The 24,507-nt window shown below is 38.6% G+C and overlaps 1 protein-coding gene and 1 long non-coding RNA gene across 3 annotated transcripts; one reads left to right on the top strand and one right to left on the bottom strand.

Moving 5' to 3' along the window:
• Positions 1-973: 973 nt before the first annotated feature.
• LOC112133441 (uncharacterized) lies at positions 974-6,410 on the bottom strand. Its single transcript, XR_002915110.2, has 2 exons — positions 6,102-6,410; positions 974-2,220 (listed from the first exon to the last, which is right to left on the bottom strand). It is a non-coding gene; the product is annotated as an uncharacterized LOC112133441 (long non-coding RNA).
• Positions 6,411-7,619: 1,209 nt separating this feature from the next.
• MOCS2 (molybdenum cofactor synthesis 2) lies at positions 7,620-20,599 on the top strand. 2 transcript variants are annotated; one of them, XM_024246670.3, is made up of 6 exons: positions 7,620-7,741; positions 9,045-9,189; positions 14,048-14,175; positions 14,779-14,929; positions 15,754-15,877; positions 17,628-18,233. In XM_024246670.3, the coding sequence occupies exons 2-6, from the start codon at positions 9,092-9,094 to the stop codon at positions 17,691-17,693; spliced, it is 567 nt and encodes a 188-aa protein (XP_024102438.1). In that variant the 5' UTR covers positions 7,620-7,741; positions 9,045-9,091; the 3' UTR covers positions 17,694-18,233.
• The last annotated feature ends 3,908 nt before the right edge of the window (positions 20,600-24,507 follow it).

Here is a 24,507-nt window from a genome sequence, read left to right as displayed (position 1 = left end):
ACTTGGATCTGTGAATTCTGCTACTTTTAAGGAGATGTAGCTCAGTTTATACTCTTGCCCTATACTCAGGCATCAATCATTTCTACGGCCAGAGCTGAAAAGCTAATAATGAAAGGTAGATCTGGCTTCTTTACTGAGCACTGTTAAGACTAGAAGAACTTTACCTGGGCCATCCACCAAGGACTCTGGGCTCAGGCCCTTTCTTACCTTCACTGCCTCAGTTCTTATTTCTATTTGGATGAAGACTTCTGCTTCACCAACTTCCCTTTGGTGAGATATTGCAGACTTTTTTCCTCAGCTCTCCTTCTTAACACATCTGAAAAGGCAGTTTTAGGAGCTTTCTAGAGCCCACAATATGCTCCTTAAAAGTGGGGGCTAACGCCTGTAATTCCAGCACTTTGGGAGGCCGAGGTGGGCGGATCACCTGAGGTCAGGAGTTCGAGACCAGCCTGGCTAATATGGTGAAACCCCGTCTCTACTAAAAATACAAAAACATTAGCCGGGCGTGGTGGCACATGCCTGTAATCGCAGCTACTCGGGAGGCTGAGGTTGGAGAATCACTTGAGCCCGGGAGGCAGCCGTGTCAGTGAGCTGAGATCACACCACTGCACTCCAGCCTGGGTGACAGAGTGAGACTCCATCTCAAAAAAAAAAAAAAAAAAAAAGAGCTTTGGTTTTCATTGTTCAACAACATCTGTGTGGTATATTTTTCTGTTTCTAAAATCCATTTGTTGTGCATATCTTAGATTTTTGCAGAAATGAAATTACAAGCTCTCGCTTTCCTCTGGCATCTGAAACTGGGGGATTTGATATATACATTTTAGAAAATGATCAGTGAAGAACATATTTGCAAAAAGCTCCTGTAGCCATGTTCTTTCATTTTAAGGTGAATGATTTGCAGTTGGAATAACTGACCACAAGGAGGTGTGCTTCTTTTGACCTAAATTTCCTTGAATAACAAGTACAATATATATGGTTTATTCTGGCTTTTGTTTTTATTTAAAATGACCAATGAATAAAATTACGCAACATGGATGTAGCATTTTAAAATAACCTCCTTCAATTATAAAATTGACAATATTTTGTACAAGGTGCAAGGCACACTGCTGGGCTGTTTGTTAACAGCATACTATACTCTACGTCTTCACAAGTCATTTGCATAGAAAGGTGCTTGAAATTCTGTGTGATTTGTTAAAATCAGTAATTCCAGATGGGTTTACTTCAAACTAGTGATACAATGACAGAGGAAGGAGGCAGAGAAATTTTAGGCAGAAAAGGGAGGGTCCCTGACAAAACCCCACCCTCAAGCCAAAAAGCCTGAAACCGCAGCCCAAAGTAGAGAACTTCTCTCCCTTTTGTCCGCTCAAATGTTGCTTTTTCCTAAATTACCCATGGCCCACCCTGCCCGCCATCCTGTGCTATAAAGACCACAGACTCAGCCAGCAGAGAGGAGAAGCAACTGGACGTGAAGGACTACGGCTGGATGTCAGAGAAAAGTGGCTTGATTTCAGAGGGACATTTTGATGGTGTAACTTTGGAGAAAAATCCAGCCAGAGATGGCAGGACTTCAGGGGAAGGTTACCTACCCAGCCCATACCCTTTTCTGCTCTCCTTCCTGCTGAGAGCCACTTTCACTGGGAATAAAATACCCCGCATTTACCATCTGTCAATTCTTTTGTGTAACCTCATTTTCCCTGAATGCAGGACAAGAGCTCAGGAGTCATGAGTGCAGATACAGAAGGCTGTGACACTGGCCCTTTACTTTTGCTTAGGCAAAAAGGCAAAAGGCCCACTGAGCTGTTTACACTTAAGCCACCTACGGATGGTAGAGCTAAAAGAGAACTGTAACATGTCCTCTGGGGCTTTGGGAGTCACAGGCAGCCCCTCAGTCACTGTTGCAGGGCCCTGCACAGAGTTTGCTCCTGCTGGAGCCCAAAAGTGCTCACCCTGACTCCTGCATCCTCTCACCTGCATGCTCCCTCCCACGAGGGGTGGAACACAGTGTGTCCAAGTGAGTGGAGTTTGATCCCACTAGCGCTGAAGTGGCCAGGTTGTTCCAGTGCTGGTGCACTCCAGTCCTCACCCTCGTTCACTTGTGCGCTCCCTCCCATGAGAAGTTGTGGGCAGCAGGCTGAGTAAACACCTCTGATGTGGGTCCCATGAAGGAATCAGGGAAATATCCTGCTTCAGTAATCCTTCAAAAAGTAACTACTGCATTATCTATTTTTTAATAAGAAATTTAAATATTAAAATATGTTAATGACATTAGTCCAATGTCTACAGATCTCATACCACATAGTCCAAACTTCCTCAGACAGAAATATTTTCACTGTTCAAAAATTCTGCCATACTGGGAAATAAAGGAGTAGACATAGGCTGAGATTTGAAAATCTATTACCTGTATTTTTTTTGGTAATAGAATGTGATTATAAACCTCAACTTTATTACTGACTTAAACAAGGTCACTAAAGCATTTCATGAAGAGTTCCTGATAATGGGCTACCAGATATTTAGGACTAGATACTATTTAGTAGCTGAAAATGATGGCAGAAAATATATGGGCAGCAATAGAAAAAGAATGTAACTAAACATTGTTAGCAATTTGATATAAAATATTTAGATTTAAAAAAATCTGTGTAAATGGATGAATAGGTTGGATTTTAAGGAAAAAAACAGGCTCAGTTCAATTAGAGACTGAACTGTAACATGATAAATCAGAATCAATGATGACAAGTTTTATATACTATTTTAATAGCACAGAAAACAAAACCAAAAACACCCATTACCTATTGGTGAAACAACTGATGGAACATCTAATAACTTTTAAATCAAGTTTAGCCTAAAGTTGCCTCCTTACAAATTTTAAGTTTGGCCTAAAGGTTTCTCAACACACAGTGAACTGTAACCTAACTGCATGTGTAAACAGGCTGTAACCTACTCTTATACCAATCACTGTGTTGCAGCCCATCAAAGGCAGCCAACTGTTCAAACCTTGTTCAAGTAAGGTAAACACCAAGCTGTAACCAATCCAGCTGCTTCTGTACCTCATTTTCTTTTCCTGTAATTTATTTGCTTTTTTTATCCATAATTCTTTGATCACGTGGCAGCACTGGAGTCTCTTTGAACCTGTTCTGGTTGGGAGAGGGGCACAATTCACAAATTGTTCTTTACTCATTTTAATTTGTCTAAAGTTTTTCTTTTGACACAATGAACTCTGATTCTGCCAGGTGTTTCTGGGAAAATTGTTTTTCAGAAAAGGCAATGAACATTTTTGATAATTTGCTACTACACATGTGTCTGGAATTGGTTCCTTCCGGTGGGTTCTTGGACTCGCTGACTTCAAGAATGAAGCCTCAGACCTTCGAGGTGAGTGTTACAGCTCTTCAAGGTGGCATGGACCCAAAAAGTGAGCAGCACCAAGATTTATTGTGAAAAGCGAAATAACAAAGCTTCCCCAGTGTGGAAGGGGATCCGAGTGGGTTGCCACTGCTGGCTGGGGGGGCCAGCTGTTATTCCCTTATTTGTCCCTGCCCACGTCCTGCTGATTGATCCATTTTACAGGGTACCGATTGGCCCATTTTACAGAGTGCTGATTGGTGCATTTAAATCCTTTAGCTAGACACAGAGCGCTGATTGGTGCATTTAGAATCCTTTAGCTAGATACAGAGTGCTTATTGGTGCGTTTTTACAGAGTGCTGATTGGTGCATTTACAATTCTCTAGCTAGACACAGAGTGCTGATTGGTGCATTTACAATTCTCTAGCTAGACACAGAGTGCTGATTGGTGTGTTTTTACAGAGTGCTGATTGGTGCATTTATAATCCTTTAGCTAGACAGAAAAGTTCTCCAAGTCCCCACTCGACCCAGGAAGTCCAGCTGGCTTCACCTCTCACAAGCAACGTTATGTTTCTCATCTTCTAACAGAACGTTCTGTGAGGGTCTGAGATGCTCCTACATTTCTAGTCTCATGGAATCTCATCTTTTTTCAATCTGAAAACAAAATGGAAATGTTTTTGCCTCAACTTGCTTTTTTTTTTTTACCAAATAGGATTCCTTATGGTAAAAATAACTGGGAAAATGGTGGCTCCAGCTATGTTTTCACAAAAAATTGTAGCTTAAGTGAAATGCAAATGTTCATAAAGTCATTTTGTTATTACTAAAATAATTTATATACCATTGTGATGATTCACTGATTTAATTAATGAATTCATAAGAAAAGTAAAATCAAAGCCTATGAAATAAGTCTGGAATTGTTTGGTATCAGTTTTCCTTGCATATCCACAAATTATAGATGGGGCTGTATTTTGTAAAAAAAAAAAGAACTGTGTCATATCTACAGCATAATGAATAAACGATGTGAACAGAAACTTCACAGAGAAGTATAAGTGCTCAATGAAAACACGCAACGATTCACCTCATTAGGAATTAGAAAATAAAAAAATGAAAGCAAGGCAATATTATTGACATATATTTACTTGAATTTATCAACAAAATAACTGGTGAAACTGATAGGATTATAAATCATCAGATTATTGTTTATTTGTAAGAGATAGTTGCTCCTAAAATATTTTCTAAAATAAAGATTATGAAAAATATTAAGAAACCTGAACTGATATTTTGTAACTATATGTTCCCATTTTGGACAGTTTCCATTTTTTTTAAATATTCTGATGTCATTTACATTTTATTTTATAATCATAATCCCATAATTGATATCTTAGTTTTATGTTTGAATGGATTAAAATCTCAATGCCAGTTTTTTTAGTTTTTCGTTTTTCCCATATTAATACCTTTATTGCTGAGTTATTTACTTTGATTACTCTTGATTGAGTGGACTTTTTGCCCAAGAAGGATTTTTAAGAAGGGTTCTTGGGTATTGTGTTTTTTGAGTTTTTGCTGATTTAGGAGAATCATGCCCCACCAGTTTGGCTGTAATATTATGGGGTCATGCTTTTGTTCTCAGCCTTTTTTACACACTGCACATTGCCACCTGCTGGCATCAGATGCCACTGAGGAGTCTAAGGCCACTATCGTCATTCCCTTGTTTTTATGCCTGGGTGTGAATATAATTCTTTATCCTTTATGTTTAGCAACTTTACCAGGATATACATTGGTATTCATTGCTCCTCGTCAATTTTTCCTACCAAGGACTCTCCAGCCTCACTTCTCATCACCTCCTTCTTTGCTGGAGGCACACCCGCCTTGCCAACTACTTGCCCTTCTGTGAACTTATTATGCTTCTTCATATCCCTGTGGCTTGTCAGAGGCAAGTGAAATTTCTTCATGCTCTACTCCCACTCTTGTCATTTACTGCCACTATTCTAGCAGATTTACCTTCTCAGCATCTTCTCACTCCCCAGGTGACACAACCACTTTCCCCTTCCACCCTTGAAATGTAACACATATCCTTAGTATTACAGGGAATTATCATTCATATTTAAAACTCTCCTACCCAGGACTGTGAGCTCCAAGGAAAGGGACATGTAACTTACATCCACTTAACGATGCAAGCAATTTAAAGCCAAGAGTTCTTGTTGGCAAGAATTGGGAAAGTTGGATGGACAGTATACAATTACCGAGCAGCCAATAAACAGGAAAAGTGATACAGTTCGAATGTTCTGACCAGGCGGATATTCTAAGTCTTTAAGAAACAATAATCATATACCTGTGAAAGAAAAATATCTTGGGCCCCTTCAAACTGGGAATTGCTCAGGGCAAATCTGCCTCCTATTCTATTCAAGTCACCTCTTTTGCTGACAGAGATAGATGCATATTCTAATTGCTTCCTTTAGAAAGACTTATCAGAAACTCAAAAGAATGCTACTATCTGTCTATTACCTACCTGGAAGCCCCCAGTTGGGGGGGGGGCGGGACTTGCTTTTCACGGTCTCCGCCTTTCTGGAAGGAACTAATGTACTTTTTACATATTGATTGATGTCTCCTGTCTCCCTAAAATGTATAAAACCAAGCTGTGCCCCGACCACCTTGGGCACATGTCCTCAGGACTTCCTGAGGCTGTGTCACGGGCATGTTCTCAACGTTGGCAAAATAAACTTTCTAAGTTAACTGAGACCTGTCTCAAATTTTCGAGGTTCACATACCGTAAGTAAAAGTGTCAGAAGCCTAAAGGTGAGACAGTGGAAAAGCCTGAAGGCCCCTGCAGGGTTATTAGCTAAGCCTCCACAACGAAAGCAGCAAGTGTCTAGGGGAGTCTGGCGTCTGCTCGCCTGCACCACGACCTCCCTCCTGGGGAGATGGACATGCATGGTAAGCCGTTTCTCCATTTCCATACTGATTGCTCGCTCTCACCACCACGGCCCATCTGCGAAGCAAAACTAATCCTCGCATGGAACAGGCCGCCTGAGAGAAACAGCCAGAGCCCCGCGCGGGGCTGAGCTGGTTGTGCGCATGCTCTGTGCACAGGCTGGGGGGGGGGGGGGGCGGGGCTGAGCGCCGTCGGGTTGCGCCTGCGCGCCGGGTGGGCCCGCGCCTGCGCCTTTGCGGCCGTGATTGGGTCTTGCTATCCCAGTCGGGATGGTGCTCCTGTGCCAGGTAAGAGTGGTGGGTGTGCGTGCGGGCCTGGGTGCGGAGCCCTCCTCGACGTGTCTCTCCCGCCCTTTCCCTCCACATACCCAGCCTTGGTCAGTCGGACCGCCCCACTAGCCCCCAACCTGGCCGGCGTCTTGGGTTCGGGGGCGCCCCGTCCCCGCCCTAGGGCCCTTCGTGGCTCCGGGCTTTGCTGCCGCTGCCCTAGCAGAAGTCGGGTCCTCTCCGAGAACTCCTGTCAGCTCAGGGCAGCAAGGACGAGCTCGTTCTGCAGGCGCCTCCACCTTTTATGGCCACCTCTTTCCCAGCTTATTCGTTTTGATGAAGCTAAAATTTTAATCTAAAAAGAAATGCACCCCATGGAGAATTCTTGTGAAGAACTGTGCTTCATCTGTGGATTTTCACACCCTTGATCATTTGCAAACCTGTAATTATTTCGTAAAGAGTTGTTTGCACGGAGTGACAGGTGCCTATTTTACTTCGTCGGATCCCTTACATACCAGGCTGCTGGCACAAGTTTGTTCTAGCAAATTCCAGTCTGTCCTGTGTTTCAAACCTGCTTGCTTCTGTAAATGTCAGATTTACTATGTTGCATAACTTAATCCTTAGCGCCTGGGGACAATGTTATGCAGACCGGAATCCAAGGTCATTTGACAACCGTGAGAAACAGGTTTTTCGCTTATTTATTCATTTATTTTATTTGTGTAACTCATCTCTTGACTCAAACATTTGTTCTTTGCTTACATATTTATAAAAGGTGCTATACTTTTATGTCAATTAAGGCAGGCTTAACATGTTTTCCTAGAAGATAAATACTTAGGATTTTAATGATGGCACACTTAAGTTTGTAAAACTAAAAGGCATCCAGAAATTAGTCTGAACTGTATTTAAAACAACAAGTTTTCAGAATTTGAACTTGTAGGTATACTGAAATTTTTTATGGGTTATTTAATTTTCCTTATAAAATTTGTCTTTTATTAAAGCAATACATTTGGAAAATGAGAAAACTGCTCAACATTGGCAGTCAGAAAACGAGTATGAGTTGTTATTAAAAGCATTTTCTTTACTTTCAGGTTGAAGTATTGTATTTTGCAAAAAGTGCTGAAATAACAGGAGTTCGTTCAGAGACCATTTCTGTGCCGCAAGAAATAAAAGCGTTGCAGCTGTGGAAGGAGATAGAAACTCGACATCCTGGGTAGTTAAAAATTTGTAGAATGCATATGAGTAACACTTAAATATTTTCAAAATACATAAATGATAAAAGTTAAAATAAGGTTAATTTCGATTTCCGTGCTTAATGTCAAAAAGAATCGTTAGTTGTATTTTTTTGGAACACCTGAAAAACTCTAAATGTGCACCGTATTTTAAAGAAAGGTTAAAGATATTTTACCCCAAAACACAGTGAACCCCAGAGGGGCATGATTATATTCTCTTTGATAATTTACAAAACACTGCACACGTCACTTCTGCAATTTTATAACATTAAATGAAATTGTTACAAATTCTGTTAAAAATGTGTGCTTTAAACATTTTGTTCTGCCCCTCTCTTTAGAGAGCTCAACATAGAAATTTCTAAGATTAAAAGAAAAATGAGTTACAACAAATCCTAGATGCTGCTGAATTTGAGTTTTTGTAATATTTAATTTTTTTTCTGGTTCTTGAAAAACCTATAATTTTAGTTATGTCATTCCCACTTCAAGTTCTTTTTGGAACAAAATTTAAAAGTGACTTATTTGAGGGTGATTCAGGAATATTAATGGTGTCACTTAAGCTTGTATAGATGTTTAACCTGGAAGTCCTAGTTCTGTGTAAAAGATACTCCACAATAAGTGTTTAAAAGCAAACCACTTCATGATTTCATATCTTTTAAGTTGCTCTTATAGTGGCCTGATAATCAATGAAACACAGTGGGGTCTCCCATTCTGCTTTACCTGGAGGAAGATAGCTGGTCTTGTATACATTTTCACTGTGCCTGAAAAGAAAGCTTACCATTGTTCAGGTATAAAGGAACAGCTAATAAAGCTGTATTGCAGGTGGCTTTATGACCTATGCTATCTTTTCATCTTTCTAAGCAACTTAATCCATATTTGAGTAGGATAATGTGTACAGGCATAGTTTGTGGGCAGCTCTACTTGTGCTTGAACACATGGAGAGAAGGACCCTGGAAAGGCCATGTACTGATTGGAAACTTTTCTTTTGACCTGGTTTGAGTGTTGCCTCCAGTCTGGTGGGTTTTTTGTGCATTTTTTTGTTGTTTAATTCCCCAAGGCATACAACATCCAATAAAGAGTTGACAGCAGTTCAACATATCTTTGTGGTGTATAAGTATGTTCTTCAGTGGATATGTCCTTTCTCCATATACTATGTGTAAATTTAATTGGTAATTTTGCAAGTGATGCTTTATATAATTATATCTATGTGATATCTCTAATTGCAGCTGAAGCGATTTGAGGTCTATCATAGCGTTGATACTTTGAGTCATATTTTTTCCCCTTTAGATTGGCTGACGTTAGAAATCAGATAATATTAGCTGTTCGTCAAGAATATGTCGAGCTTGGAGATCAGCTCCTCCTGCTTCAACCTGGAGACGAAATTGCCATTATCCCCCCCATTAGTGGAGGATAGTGCTTTTGAGCCATCTAGGTATGTGAGATTTGTTTTTCTTAATCAGTCGTGTGGGGAAGGATCATACAGATGATAAAGTGTATGTGGTTTGCTGTTAATGTATATTCTTTGTAAGTCTCTCTGTACCAAATCTTTATTGATGCAGCAACTCTTCGTTGGTGCCAACAGATTTATGAATATCTAGCACCACTTCTGCGTCAAGTCTATTGTAAGCAGTTTAATTACAATAAACATATCAGTTTGATGTGTTTCGTTTAACATGGTTTATTGAGATCTTATGTGTCAGGCACAGTGACATATTAATATCTATATTTTGCAGGTAGAAAAACAAATTCAGAGGACTTAAAAAACTTGCCTATGATCACATAGCTAATCACATAGCTAATAAGTAAAAGAGCCAACTTAAAAAGAATTTATTTAACTTTTAAGTTCAGGGGAACTTGTATCATGGCGGTTTCTTGTACAGATAATTTTGTCACCCAGGTATTAAGTCTAGTGCCCATCAGTTATTTTTTCGATCCTCTCCCTCCTCCCACCCTCCACCCTCAAGTAGGCTCCAGTGTCTATGGTTTCCTTCTTTGTGTCCATGTGTACTCAATATTTATCTCCCACTTGTAAGTGAGAACATTTGGTATTTGGTTTTATGTTCCCGCATTAGTTGGCTAAGGATAATGGCCTCCAGCTCCATCCATGTCCCTGCAAAGGACTTGATCTTGTTCTTTCTTATGGCTGCATAGTATTCCATGGTGTATATGTACCACATTTTCTTTATCCAGTCTACAACTGATGGGCATTTAGGTTGATTCCATGTCTTTGCTATTATGAATAGTGCTGCAGTGAACAGACGTGTGCATGTGTCTTTATGACAGAACGATTATATTTTTCTGGGTATATATTCAGTAATGGGATTGCTGGGTTGAATGGTATTTCAGTCTCTAGACCACCCTGTCTTCCACAATGATTGAACTAATTTACACTCCCTGCAGCAGTGTATAAGCATTCCTTTTTCTTCACGTCCTCGCCAGCATCTGTTATTTTAATAATAGCTCTTCTGACTGGTGTGAGATGGTATCTCATTGTGGTTTTGATTTGCATTTCTCTAATGATCAGTGATGTTAAGCTTTCTTTTCATATGATTGTTGACCACATGTATGTCTTCTTTTGAAAAGTTCCTGTTGATGTCCTTTGCCTACTTTTAATGGGGTTGTTTTTTCTCATAAATTTTAAAAAATTCCTTAGAGATGCTGATGTTAGACCTTTGTCAGATGCATAGTTTGCAAACTTTTTCTCCCATTCTGTAGGTTGTCTATTCACTCTGTTGATAGCTTCCTTTGCTGTGCAAAAACTTTTTAGTTGAATTAGATCCCATTTGTCAATTTTTGCTTTTGCTGCAATTGCTTTTTGAGTCTTCTTTGTCATTAAATCTTTGCTTGTTCTTATGTCTAGAATGGTGTTGCCTAGATTGTTTTCCAGGGTTTTTCTAGTTTTTGGTTTTACATTTAAGTCTTTAATCAATTTTGAGTTAATATTTGTATATGGTATAAGGAAAGGGTCCAGTTTCAGTCTTCTGCACATGGCTAGCCAGTTATCCCAGCACCATTTATTGAATAGGGCATACTTTCCCCATTGCTTGTTTTTATAGGTTTGTTGAAGATCAGATAGTTGTAGATGTGAAGCTTTATTTCTGGGTTCTGGGTTCTGTTTCATTTGTCTATGTGTCCTGTTTTGTACCAATCCCATGCTGTTTTGGTTACTGTAGTCCTGTGGTATAGTTTGAAGTTGGGTAGCGTAATGCCTCCAGCTTTGTTCTTTTTTGCTGAGGATTCAAGAGGTTTTTAAAAGACAACATTTGAACTCATATTATTGGACTATCTGTGTACTTTTTTCCAACCACACTTGCTAATACTAGATAATAGCTCTCCTGGCCATGGAAAATGTAGAAAAATTGCACAGCTAATAATGCCTGAAAAGAAAGCTAACCGTTGCCCAGGACTAAAGGAATAGCTTTATTGTTATGGCTGTGTTGCAGGTGGCTCTTTGACCCATGCTACCTTGTCATCTTTCTAAACAACTTAGTCCATATTCAAGTACGATAATGTACAAGAACATTGTTCAGTATAGTGTGGAGAGATCAGGCTTCTTTTAAGTACAGACAGAATGAGGTTTAATTTATTGTCAGCTGAAGAACAAACAGTAGAAATTAACAGTCATCCCTGAATAAAAACTCTTGGTGAGTTAGGAATGAAACAAGACTTTCTTAATTTGATAGGATTTTTATTCAAAATCAGGAGTAAATATCATACTTAATGGCAAAAACTTGGTTCCATTAAAGAAAGGAACAAGCCAAGGATGCCTTTTTATCTTTTTTCACCCATTTTTTTCCCCACCCTCCTGGAGGGCAATGCCACAAGAAATGAAGAATCAATCTGTAAAACAGATTGCCTCTCATGTCAACACTAGGCTTCTTTCTCAGTCCTACTATCTGGAAATAATAGGAGAATCTATTGTCAGATATGTATCTCAATGCTATTTAGAAACTGTGGTCACCATATCACCACCATGATTTCAGGAGGTCCTAAAAATGCAGTTTTTTGGAATTTGGAATTTATTCAGAAAACTATAGACTGCCATTAAAGGGGTATTTGTGGTAATTACAGCTGTTCTTTGAAAAGGTTACGAAGATTACTCAATAGCATTGTGTGTTACTTGAATGTGTTTCGCAGGACTGGTATTATGCATTTTTAAAACCTGCCAGCTAGGTTTTAGTAGTCTTGTAAAATCAGAAGTTGTGGGAACTCAGTATGGTTTGAAGCTCATAGGCCATATTTATATTACCTATATTTTATTGCAAGAAAAAGATGTGGAAGACACTTAGGTGGCTTGCGTAGCAGATGAAAAATCCTGCAATCCAGTGGTATATGAAGAATTGTGCTGTTTCTGTGGTGGAAAGGAGATAGGAAAAAGAACGTTGGCTTACCTAGTACTCCTTGGTTGGAATTTCAGCACCTTGACTGAGTTCCTTAACTTCTCTGAGCCTTCTTTCTCTCGTCTTTCAATTCAGATGAAACCTTACAGGATTAATAATTATATTCCTCATTGCCTGCAAGATTCTACCTACCTGTCCAGCCTCAGCCTGCCCAGTTCTCTCCGTTCGTTCTAGGTTCTGGAGCACATCACACCCTTTCTTGTCCCAGTGCCTTGGCATTGGCCACTCCCTCTCTCTGCCTGGGGGCCTGTGCCCTGGTTTCTTTACAAGACTTCCTCCTTATCTTTCAGGTCGCAACTTTTTGTAAAGCCTCTTGAGAGAAATCTGCCCCAGACCCCAGGTTCTGTCTCTGAAGCCTGTTTACTTCCATAAGTTATCCCTATTTGTAATTCTGAGTTTCTCCTGTAATGCTTTGTTTCTCCTATTTGAATGTAAGCACCCTGAGGAAAGGAGCTTGAGCTTCTTTCTCCCCTGGTTGATATCTAGTGCCTGGCCCTAGTCTCTGGCCCTTAGTGAGTATGTAGTAATGTTTGAGGAATTAAATGAGAAATGCATGGCAAAGGGCTTTGCACAATACCTAGTAAATAAGTGTGCAGTTCATTCCCTTATTTCCTCAGTTACTTACCTGGGGTTTTGCCAGTTTGTGAAGGGAACCCAGTTCCAGTAGAATCACTGTCACTTCTGTACTCCCTTTTTTGTTGGATAAAGAAAAAGGCAGCTTTAGGTGTGGTGCTTGGTACCATAGTGGTGAGGGGGGATGGGCATGTAGGTGAAAGTGGCAATACCTCCACTGTATCTTGATGGGAGATATGAATAGCAGTTACAGAATTTGGAATATATTGGCATTGAGATAGATTATATTTTAGTGATCATGTTAATAATGGATTACTTTTTATGTCATGCCTGATTCATTATGAATATTTATACACATAATTGAGTTTTGTTAATTTTTACACTTGCTTATCTTTATCATTTAGATCAGATCATGCGTCCTAACACATTTAATGGTGGGGAAAAAAAGAAAAGAAACTTTTTATCTGAGGAATGTGAGCCCGTCAGATAAAACATTAAGAGGCACAGAAAGGCACTGGAATGAAATGGCAGTCATGTCACTCCCCCTTAAGCTGCATCATTACCTTTTTTTTTCTTTTTTCTTTTGAGATGGGGTATCACTCTGTTGCCCAGACTGGAGTGCAGTGGCACGATCAATGTCAGCTCACTGCAACCTCCACCTCCCAAGCTCAAGCGATTCTCCTGCCTCAGCCTACCAAGTAGTTGGGATTATAGATGTGTGCCACTACCACCTGGCTAATTTTTGTATTTTTAGTAGAGATGGGGTTTCACCATGTTGGCCAGGCTGGTCTCAAACTCCTGACCCCAAATGATCCACCCGCCTCGGCTTCCCAAAGTGGTGGGATTACAGGTGTGAGCCACTGGTCCCTTGAAGCCACTTACTATGAGGGCTCCAGACTAGCTGAAGCTAAGAAACCATAACATCCATATGCTGGACACTCTTAACTTGTACCCACCCTATAGTTCAACAGTGTACAGCCAATCAGTGATCAACATTATCTCTGTATGCCAGTGAGAATTCTTGGTGAAACTTTGTATCATTGTATCAGCCCACTTTTTGTTCCGTTTGCCTTTACAAACCTGCTTGCAACAAAGGCCGAGGGAGTGCTCCCCAAGGGAACTCCCCGAGGTATCTTGGAAGTATCCTGGGCCACTGTCCTTCATTTGGCTCATGTAAACTCTTTATATTTTGTGCCACAGCCTCTTCCTTTTACATCGACATAATGTAGAAAAAAATATAAATTGAAAGAGCCTATAAGTTGTTGAGTGTTTTACCCCTAGGACTTTTGTTAAGGTTTGTTAACGTATTATTTCCAGGAAAGATATGGATGAAGTTGAAGAGAAATCTAAAGATGTTATAAACTTTACTGCCGAGAAACTTTCAGTAGATGAAGTCTCACAGTTGGTGATTTCTCCGCTCTGTGGTGCAATATCCCTATTTGTAGGTGAGTTGTAATTTTCATTGCATCTATCACTGTATAAGACAATAGAAATTAGCATGTGCTTTCTATGTTCAGTGTTAACGGAGGAGTTTGAAATACTGAACTTTAAGCCAAGATTACCGATGTTGGTGGGTAGACTTTTTTTTAGTTCTTGTTTTGTTTTAGTAACCTTCAAATTAACTTATATTAAATTACAAGGCATTTTGAAAAGTAGAATAAAAGTCATTGTTAGGAGAGAGAATTCTAGATTTTCCAAAATTGAAGGTAAAAATGTACTTGATAGTCCTGGGAACATAAATATTTTCCTTTTAAGTATCTGTTAGTCAGAAGAGGAATATTGCCCAGTTTGCCAGGTGAGTGTTTTTAATAAGCTTGCTTAATCAGTGCTGTTTTATTTCCTTATCATCTTTGTGATGATCTGTTTTATTTTCCTAATCAAATTTTGTTTTTAGAAGATTTCAAAGTAGTTTTAGAAGAATTGGTATGCTGCTTGTTTACTATTAAAAATATTCCTTTTTTATTAACGTGCTATTTCTTTTGTAGGGAAAAACCTTATTTTAATTGTTTTCTTTTTCTTTCTTTCTTTTTTTTTTTTAATTTTTAAAGGGACTACAAGAAATAACTTTGAAGGGAAAAAAGTCATTAGCTTAGAATATGAAGCATATCTACCCATGGCGGAAAATGAAGTCAGAAAGATTTGTAGTGACATTAGGCAGAAATGGCCAGTCAAACACATAGCAGTGTTCCATAGACTTGGGTATGATTTCTTTATCACTTTAAAAGTTAAGTATAATTGTTTTCCATCTTTGTACTAACTCTGATTCTTGAATCTTTCTTAGGAATTCTATGTTACCATGAGAAGAATATTCATGTATTATTTTTGGAGGACAATAGGGATGGCTGTTAGTACCTTTAGTGACTGCCTAGTGGGTTTTGATATTGGGAGAGCTCTTGTTGCCTCTGTTGCTGTAACAAGGTGCACCTGTGCCAAGACTTACAGGCCCTATGACAATCTGTGACAGATTCTTTTTGATATAAATGCCTCTGAAAGTCATTAAAGTGGTTTGCCTTTTTGTACCCCTAAAAAGAGAAGAGTTCTTGGGTTTAAAAAGAAGCCAGTAATTGAGACTGTATCTATCATACTCTGTTAGTTACTAGTTTGTTATTAATAACCAGTAGTTTTATTAATGGTTAATATTATCACTCCTATTACTTGATATGTATTATTTTAAATTTTGTATTATACTCATTAGGACATAACTTCGTATTTCTAGGCATTACTTGGCACTGTGCCTTGTTGAGTCAGATGTTTGCTGTGTCAATGAAAGGATTTTCCTTGGTGCCCATCAGGAGGGTTTAGTGGATAGATTCTAACAAATTAGCTGTAGCATCAGCCTCATCTGCTGCCTCTGCTGAATGCTACTGCAATTAATTACTTTTTTCTAACTATGTTTACGTAAAATAGAACTACAGTATAATTCCAAGACTGCATACCTGGATTTTTTTTCATCTGTCTAGCAGATTCTTTAACACGTAGATTCAGAGATGATGGTGATTTTTTTTCCCTTCATCTTGTTAAAGCTTGGTTCCAGTGTCAGAAGCAAGCATAATCATTGCTGTGTCCTCAGCCCACAGAGCTGCATCTCTTGAAGCTGTGAGCTATGCCATTGATACTTTAAAAGCCAAGGTGCCCATATGGAAAAAGGTAAGTTAAGAAAATAACACATTTTAGCATGTGGACCTGATTTTTCTCAGGAATTTTTAGATAAACCCCCCCAAATTTATGGACTTTTTACTGTAGTATCTTCTTTTCTTTATCTGTGAAATATCTTCTTTCCAAGATTTGTTAAGCATGAAAAATATGTGCCCCAAAGAATGCATGGCACACAGCAAGACTCAATGAGTGGTAACAGTGAGAATTCCTAGTCTGGACTGTTGGAGGGGTTCATATATGAAGTTATTTCCCTTGGATTGTAATTCCCTTGAATTAGAGGGTCTTTCTGTTGAAGAATGAGAGTAATGCATTAGCTATTTAGGTAGTGGCTAAAATAGAAATTCTTTAAAGTGAAAGAGGCTTTTCCTAGAGGTCCTTTTTAGGGAAGAAAAAAAAAGGTGAGATATTGCTCCCTCTGAGAAAATGCAGTGAGTGGATTTAAAAACAGAAATAGGAACTTCTGGCATGTTTTCTGGCAATAAGGGCAAGTAATTCTCTGGTTAAATAGAGCATTCTGATGGGATGAAAAGGCCCAACTCCCTAGTTTCTCCCCTAGTGTAGTAACATTAACAGTGGGATTGTTCTGTGGTTGCACATTCAATATCTAGAATTGTCTAGAATTGCCTACAGCGTTGTGGTTGACAGAAAGCTGAGGAGTTAATGAACAGCTCAGTAGATCAAAAGACCAGAGCAGAGAGCCAAGGCTTTTAAAGGGCACTTCTCCCCTCTTTCCCAGGGGACCTGCCTCAGTCAGTGGTAGAAATAAGCAAGTTGGACTCATAACCAGGGCCTGGGAAATTTGGTGACCATGTTTTCAGAATAAAATTGAAGCCCACTGTTATAAGAGAATACTAGGGATTAGAGGATAGAATATGTGAAAGGAAACTTAGTGAAGCTCAGATATATTGTTCCCTTCCTATGAACCAGGCTGACACAATTTTGATAGAACGGGAGGCAGGCCCCCAGAGAGGGAGAGGTAGGAAGAGCATTCTAAGATCAGCTGCAAGCCTGGGAGGCAGGAGTAGCTTTCTTTACCAGGGAGGAAAGGGTGCACAGTCAGTGGACAGAAAGTAGATGGGAGCAACCCCAGAAATACAGGTAATGAGCAGGAGTTGGGGCATATTCTTGTTTTCATGCTTTGAGGACTAGCTGGTCTTCGTATTTTGCTTTTGTTTGTCCATAGAGAGTCCGAGGAAGTGCAGGAGTTCAGAGGACAGTTGAATTTGAATTCTTTTCCCTACAGAAATGGAATGTGACTAGAGAGTGAGAAGAGAAAGTGATATGTTCTCCTTACCCCTCCTTTCCACCAACTATGTAACTTCTAGTCTGGTTCTAGTCTCGGCCTGTGCTTTGAGATCATCTGTGATATAGGGAAGGGTGGCAGGTAGGTAGAGTGCATATGTCAAAGAACAGCTCATACCAGAGGGCAGCTCAGACTTGTTTAAGAACTTCTGAGAGGTGATCACTTAATTCAACAGCTAATGAAGATATTTGCCTTTGGAAAAGCATATTTAGAAATATTGAAGTAGTAGGTATGTTTGGAAAGAAAAAAAATGTTTAAAACTAAAGACTTTCTATCTTCCCCTATGTAACCTTGCCCATGATGTCTCTCGTCATGATTGTTAAAAGAGGAGCCATTGAAATAGATGTGATATTCATTTGTCTGATTTATTCAAATATATTTTATATTCATATATTAGAATGGTCTATTTTTAATACCTGTTATGATTTTGTTTTTTAGGAAATATATGAAGAGTCATCATCTTGGAAAGGAAACAAAGAGTGCTTTTGGGCATCCAACAATTAATCACTTATGTTTTTAGAGCATGCAATCTTAACTTTGTTAAACTATTGTTATTGATCACATTTTGATTTTTTTCTCTCCACATCAGGATAGTTTACTAAAGCATAATCTCTTATGTTATACTAGTGGGACAAAAGGGAGAAAAAGGAAGCAAGATAAATGGGTATGTAGGATGAAGGGTTATTTAAAGTGGAACTAAAGATAGAAGGAGGACTGTAGGAAGAAATGGAATAATTTAAATGTGAGGAAAGATATCTGTGGTAGACATGTCCTTCCATGACTAATTTCTAATTGTAACTCAACACACATTGAGGTGGGGGCCCTCCTCAGTGACTTTAACTAGCTCAGAAACATACTCCCCCACCAACCCCACCTCACCCCCCGGTCCCGGTTCAGGGAGAGCATTGTTATTAAGGATGCATGACAGGAATGTTGGCAGAATTGGAAAGTATTAAAAAATCATTATCAGACAGTCTTGATATTATATATTTTCAGAAATATATTAAAAATAAACTAAAACCCATGATTTCAAAAGTTTAAAAAGAGTATTTTCTTTTTTTTTAAATTGCCTAAAATAGTTCTCATTATGGAGATTTCTGGGATTTCAGAATCTATAATCTTACCAGAAAACTTTTTGTTGTTTTTTATTAGTTGTTAATTTTGTGTCAATACACAAATCAGCACAAAATTGTCATAAAGCTAACTAGCAACAAGGTGGTTTGTGTTGAAATGTTTAGGTAAACGATGCCCCAATTTTTAATTGGTTAAGCTTTATAGTATTTTGATAGACTTGTATATATAAGTCCCATATAGTTCTTAAAATTTTTTTTTCCAGCTTTATTTAGGTATACTTGACAAAAATTGTATATATTTAAAGTATACAATGTGATTTTTGATACACATATACATTGTGAGGTGATTACCATAATCCAACTAATTAACATATTCCTCAGCTCACATAGTCCCCTTTTGTGTAGTGAGAATATTTAAGGTCTATTCTCAGCAAATTTCAAGTAAACACGTAGCTCATAAAATAATAAAATACCGGCAAAATTTGGGCAGTTGGCATCATCACAAAATTTGCATTATGCATATTAAGAACAAAAGCTATACTTTCAGACACTTAGATTGAAGAATTTTTTTCTTATGTCTGGGACAAATAAGAAACCTAGTAATCCTATTTGTTATATGTAGTGAAAACATCTTTTACCTAAGGAACCCATTTATTCAACAGATATTTATTGAATGCCTGTTTTGTGCCAGGCACCCACCCAGTGATCTTCTTCTGCCAACCTAAAATACCTAGGGGAACACTCTGCATCTTATCTGTGGCTGGGACCCACAGGACAGCCACACTGACTTTAGGAATCACCTGGTTACATCAGTTGATGCTTGTTCATTAGTCCGTCTGGAGAGATTGGGCCAGAAGGATACTGGAAGGGCAGACAAACCCTCCGCCTACTTCCTCTGCCGGGTTCGGGTTGCCTGTTTGGTCTCAGCCTTACCCTCACAGTTCAGTGTCACTCTGGCTTGCCATCAAGCTTCAGCCTGTCCCCATTGGAGAGAAGGGGTGGGTGTTGGCTGTTGCATTATATCTGAAAGCACATTATCATGGGGTTACTGGGTCACTAGACATTTGTAGGATTTTGGACATAGGTTGTTAAATGGATGTTATGTCATATGCAATGTTGATAGGTATATGTGGATTTCAAGACTTTCCTAGATATTTCTTTAGAAGTTCCTTATTGAGGGTAATGATGTTTTTAAAGAACATAGAACATTCTTTATGTTTTAAAAGAATCATGCCTTCATTAAGTAGGCTTTATTCTAAGTTTGGAACTGAGACTATTATGCTTTTAAAGTCTCCAATAGAGAGGTTAAGGAGTTAACCTGGGGCATGCCAGAACTGGGATGGAATGGCCTTGAAAGATTTTAGTGCATTGCCCTTGACTTAGATAGGATCTTTACTGACCCTTGCTTACTTAGGAGTGGCAGAGTTAATTGGTGGTTCAGATATTAAGGGGCTACTATCACTCTGATATGTAGCTTTTCTATCTCTGTAACTTAGCTTCAAGTAACTAGAAGAGTAATCTAAAAAAAAAAATTAGCTTTTAATCAGATTGCCTGCAGTGTTTCATGGTCACTTTAAAGCCGTGAATTTACATGATTGCTAGGTAAGTTCACTTAAGAAATAGGAAATTCAAATTATTTATGTTTCAAGTATTTTTGAACAGGTGGTAAAATGAAATTGATTTTTATCATCTTTGAATGAAAGTAACAGCAGATATTCAATGAGTGACTTATTTTGTGGACATTTTTGTCCTTTGGATATGATGTATAGAGTCACAATATATTTTCAGCCTTTTTTGAGAAATAAGTGATTTAGACATCTTACACAGTTACTGAGCACCTGGTACAGTAAAGATCTCTCTTAGGAATGATTTGTGTGATGTAGTTAGGTGGATCATCCAGCAGAGGGCGGTAGAGCCAGAGCCATAGTAAAAGTTATAGTAAAGTTGCTCTTGGCAACTTGAGTCTTAGATTTAATTTTGCATAGAACCAAAAGTTCAGTTTAGTACACCCATTTTCTTTAAAGTCAGGCTGTAGTGGTTCCTAAATGAAAATTAGGCCCTGATTTTGTGTAAGATGATGTCCAATCTTTAATTGACACCTTAAAAATATTAAAAGATTATGATAGGATCAGGAAGGAGTTTTTGAAAATGCAATTTGTAGTTTTTAACAAGTGATGTAGAATAAATAAAAAGAAGTACTTTTTAAAAAGTAAGTATAAAAGTATTTTCCAGTTAACTCTATGGGACATAAATGATTGCTTTAATACAGGTCTTTAACAGCATTTCCTAACCTGCTCTGTGAAAAACAAAGAAATAAAACTTAGTGCTCTTTTTCTCTAACATTTTATTTTTATTTTTTAAGAGCTGGGAGGGGGGTCTCATGTTGCTGGCCTTGAACTCCTGGGTTCAAAGGATCCTCCCTGCCTCAGCCTCCCAAGTAGCTGCAATTCCCACATTCAGTTCTCCAAGATTGTATTTTAATGTGAGATATATAGCAGACACACTTATTGATGGTTGTGCTGCAGTGAGCTGCCCTCCTGAGACGGCTCAGCACAACTGCGATGGGCAGGGAGGCATGTGAGAGAGCGCCGCAGACATGAATGGAGTTGCTGGTGCATCGCTATTTATGGCAGCACACACACACTTTCCACCCTATCTTTGCATTACTCTGCCATCTGTACAGCGATGGCAGTCTGTGAGCCCAACGTGTACTTACTTTATAACTGCAGCATATTTATTTCAGCATATTTACTCTTTAAAAATATTTAAACCTTCCTATTACGATTTTTTTTTAAAACTATGCAGATGACTCTGCTTTTGCATGTTGCAGCGGTTTGGCTGATTTTTTTTCCCTCTCTATTCCAAGCACACATTTTATTTCAAGAGGTAAGCTTTAGAGCAGTGCTTCTCAACTTCAATGCAATATGAATCACCTGAGGATGCTGTAGAACTTACAATTTGACTTGAATAGTTTTGAGTGGCCCCTGAGATCTGTCTTTTTAACAGGCTCCAGGTGATGCAGCACCATCTGTCCCTGGGCCACACATTGAGGAGCAATGCTTTACACTGTCTCAAAACTTCAAAGGCAGTTTGAGTCTTACAAAAGATCCTTGTGGTCACTGCTAGAAACATAGACTGGACACTTATGGCAAATTATAGCCTCAGTCTTCTTAAATTGAGTCTTGGATGTGAGCAAAGTGAATGTATAAGATAAAAATAGTAAAATATATAATTTGTAAAAACCCAAAGAAAATAGCTTTATTTTCAAAACAATTGTAACAAAATTCAATAATGTGGTATGAAAAAAGTGGCTTACAATTAATGAAACTTTTCTGTTTGTTATACTTGCATATGAGAAAAACTATTAACTAGTTTATGTTGACTACAATTTAATTTTTGTTTCTCATAAATCAAATGAATTCTGCAACTTTTTGTACAAACATGCATTTATTTTTACAGTTTTTGTGGAAAGAGGCAAAACACATTTAATCAAAAACATCAAACACCACATTTGAAAAAAGACTTATCTATTATGTATAAAGGAAAATATCCAAGACAATTTCTTTAAAATATATACAATTCTAACATAGTTATGCAATATATACATTCATATTTTGACTTAATCTGCCAAAATAAACAGGTACATATGAAACTTTATTTACATAATGGCTACAGTTTCAGTCTTTAGAGTTCAAAGAAATAGTTAATATTTTCACCTATTTCACACTTTTCCCCCATGTTTCTCATTCACCTCTAGAGGTTTAAATTAACCTTTCAAATTGATTAAAATGGGTATGCCTGAATGTACACAAAAGGGCATAGTCCTACAAAGTTGTTTATATAATTGTTTTATGCGTGCAAATTGAAATATTAAAGATGGATCAGGGATCTCAGTTTAAGGAATCCTGCCTTCTATATGATGATGTCTTAATTTTTGAGATTTTCATATATTGGGTTATAGCTATATATCAGGACAGGTAAATACATTATAAAATTATAACCTTTATAATAATTTTTAGTATAATCACTTGTGTGACTATAATAAATTGGCTTTAGTTTTCTTTACTCTTCACAGTTTTAATAGATAGATAGCTATTTTCCAAAAATAACATTGCTAGGTAGAAAAATTTCTGTTCAGTTAGGAGTTCTTATTTTGCTGCTGAAATGAGTCATGCACAATTTTAAATCTCTGTAGTTTCTTCATAAGCTATTTTACTATCTCACTATTTTATAAGCCTTGTGTGGCAGTCAAGTTTTTACCACATTCTATAGACCTTGTCTGCACACCATTTATGAAATGGAAATTTGAATATGACATCTTTTATGCCCTCTACTTACTTTTAAAGCAAAAATATTGTTGAATAGGAACACATAGCTTTTATTTAAACAATGTTTTTTCCCCCTAAATTTCTTGTACGAATACTCACCTTTGCTTAAAAGTGCTTGAGAAATACTGCCCCCCAGGAGGCATTTGACAATGTCTGGAGACATTTTTTGATTGTCATGACTGCAGGGGGAGGATGCTCTGGCATCGGGTAGCTAGGGGCCAGGGATGCTGCTAAACATATGCTAAACATCATACCTTCTAGGACAGGGCTGCTGTCCTACAAGGTACAGGACAGCCCCTGCAAGGAAGAATCACCTGGCCCCAAATGACAGTAGCGCCCAGGTTGAGTGACCCTGCCCTGGTGTGATAAATGGTGCAGAGACAAGTGGCTAATGGTTTATAGTAATTCAGCTGTTCCCTGGAAACAGTGTAAACTAGGCTGATTACCTAAGGCAAGGCTAACCGAAGCTTTCAAGTTCTGTATATGTATGTTTAGCACTTATTTAAGGAAGTACTCACCTAAAGAAGGTGAGACAGAGTAAAAGGAAGGATGTGTTATAATTCTTTGTATAGCACGTTGAAAAGCTAGTATTTACATATACAGTACTAACCTTTTTTTTTTTTTTTTTTTTTTTGAGACATAGTCTTGCCCTGTCACCCAGGCTGGAGTGCAGTGGCGCGATCTCTGCTCACTGAAACCTCCGCCTCCTGGATTCAAGTGATTGTCCTGCCTCAGCTTCCCGAGTAACTGGGATTACAGGCACCTGCTACTACGCCCAGCTAATTTTTGTATTAGTAGAGATGGGGTTTCACCATGTTGGCCAGGCTAGTCTCAAACTCCTGACCTTGTGATCCACCGGCCTCAGCCTCCCAAAGTGTTGGGATTACAGGTGTGAGCCACTATGCCTGGCCACATTGTTTTTTTAAATAGTCATTTTTTTGAGACAGGGTCTTGCTATGTTGCTTAGGCTGGACTTGAACTCCTGGGCTCAAGCGATCTTCCTGTCTCAGTCTCTCAAGTAGCTGGAGCTTCAGGTACACACCAGCACCACTAGCTGTTAAATATTCTTTATCAAGCTAATGACTAGTTTCTCCAGTCTTTTTTTTTTTTTTTCAAATAAAATTTTGTTGGAATGAAACAGCAAATTCTCACAGCTGTTAAAAGAATTGGACTCTGGCATACCTAACTGGAGAATACCACACTGTTTTTTCTATAAACCGCTGGCATTTTATGCCTTTTTTGTTTTGTGTTGTCAACTACAAAGTAATTCTGTAAACAGTACAGATAGCCCTGGACTGCCAACACAGGGGCCGGGCCAGGGTAGTCAAGATTGTCCATATGCACATGGGCAGATAACCTGTTTTCCTCTGACATTTTTTTCCAAGTCAAATTCTTGGAGGATTGTGTATTTGTATTATAGGAAGTCCAGATCATAGACTTTTAAAACTAAAAGCATCACTGCTGAACTCCAGCTCAGTCTTCCCATTTTATAATGAGGACTCTGAAGTTTATAGAGGTCAAGGACTTGTCCAAAGCTTTAGATATGTAGTGTCTGTGCCCTTTTCCTCTAAGTTTCTCCTAGAGAACGTGGGGGCTCAGGAACAGAGAAAATAAGGTGCAAAAAGTAGAAATGGTTGGTGTTTCTCAAAGTGTGGTCCATCTGCATCCTAGTGACTGGGGTGCCTGTTAAAATGCAGATTGCTGGGCCTTACCCCAATCTGACCAAATCATCTCAGGATCTACCTTTTGAACAAACTTGCCTAGGTCAAATTCACTCTTATGGAAGTTTAGGTACTTCAGAAACAAGACAGCCACAGAAGGTGCACCTGCTAATTTAGTGGCTTCCAATGCCTCATCTGTAACTTCTCGTGAAATCCTGAGATGTTTTACTTTACATTGTTTACATCCCCTAACATT

Source organism: Pongo abelii, chromosome 4 (genome assembly GCF_028885655.2).
Source record: "Pongo abelii isolate AG06213 chromosome 4, NHGRI_mPonAbe1-v2.0_pri, whole genome shotgun sequence".
Classification (NCBI taxonomy): domain Eukaryota; kingdom Metazoa; phylum Chordata; class Mammalia; order Primates; family Hominidae; genus Pongo; species Pongo abelii.
The sequence above is the reverse complement of the archived record's forward strand: the minus strand, read 5'-3'. Positions and strand labels throughout refer to the sequence as shown.

Bases quoted from the DNA above. Each gene is read 5' to 3' on its own strand.
- MOCS2 (XM_024246670.3), top strand. From the start codon at position 9,092: ATGTCGAGCTTGGAGATCAGCTCCTCCTGCTTCAACCTGGAGACGAAA. The intron at 14,930-15,753 runs GTATGATTTCTT...ATCTTGTTAAAG, and splicing joins GCAGTGTTCCATAGACTTGG to CTTGGTTCCAGTGTCAGAAG. The intron at 15,878-17,627 runs GTAAGTTAAGAA...TTTGTTTTTTAG, and splicing joins AGGTGCCCATATGGAAAAAG to GAAATATATGAAGAGTCATC.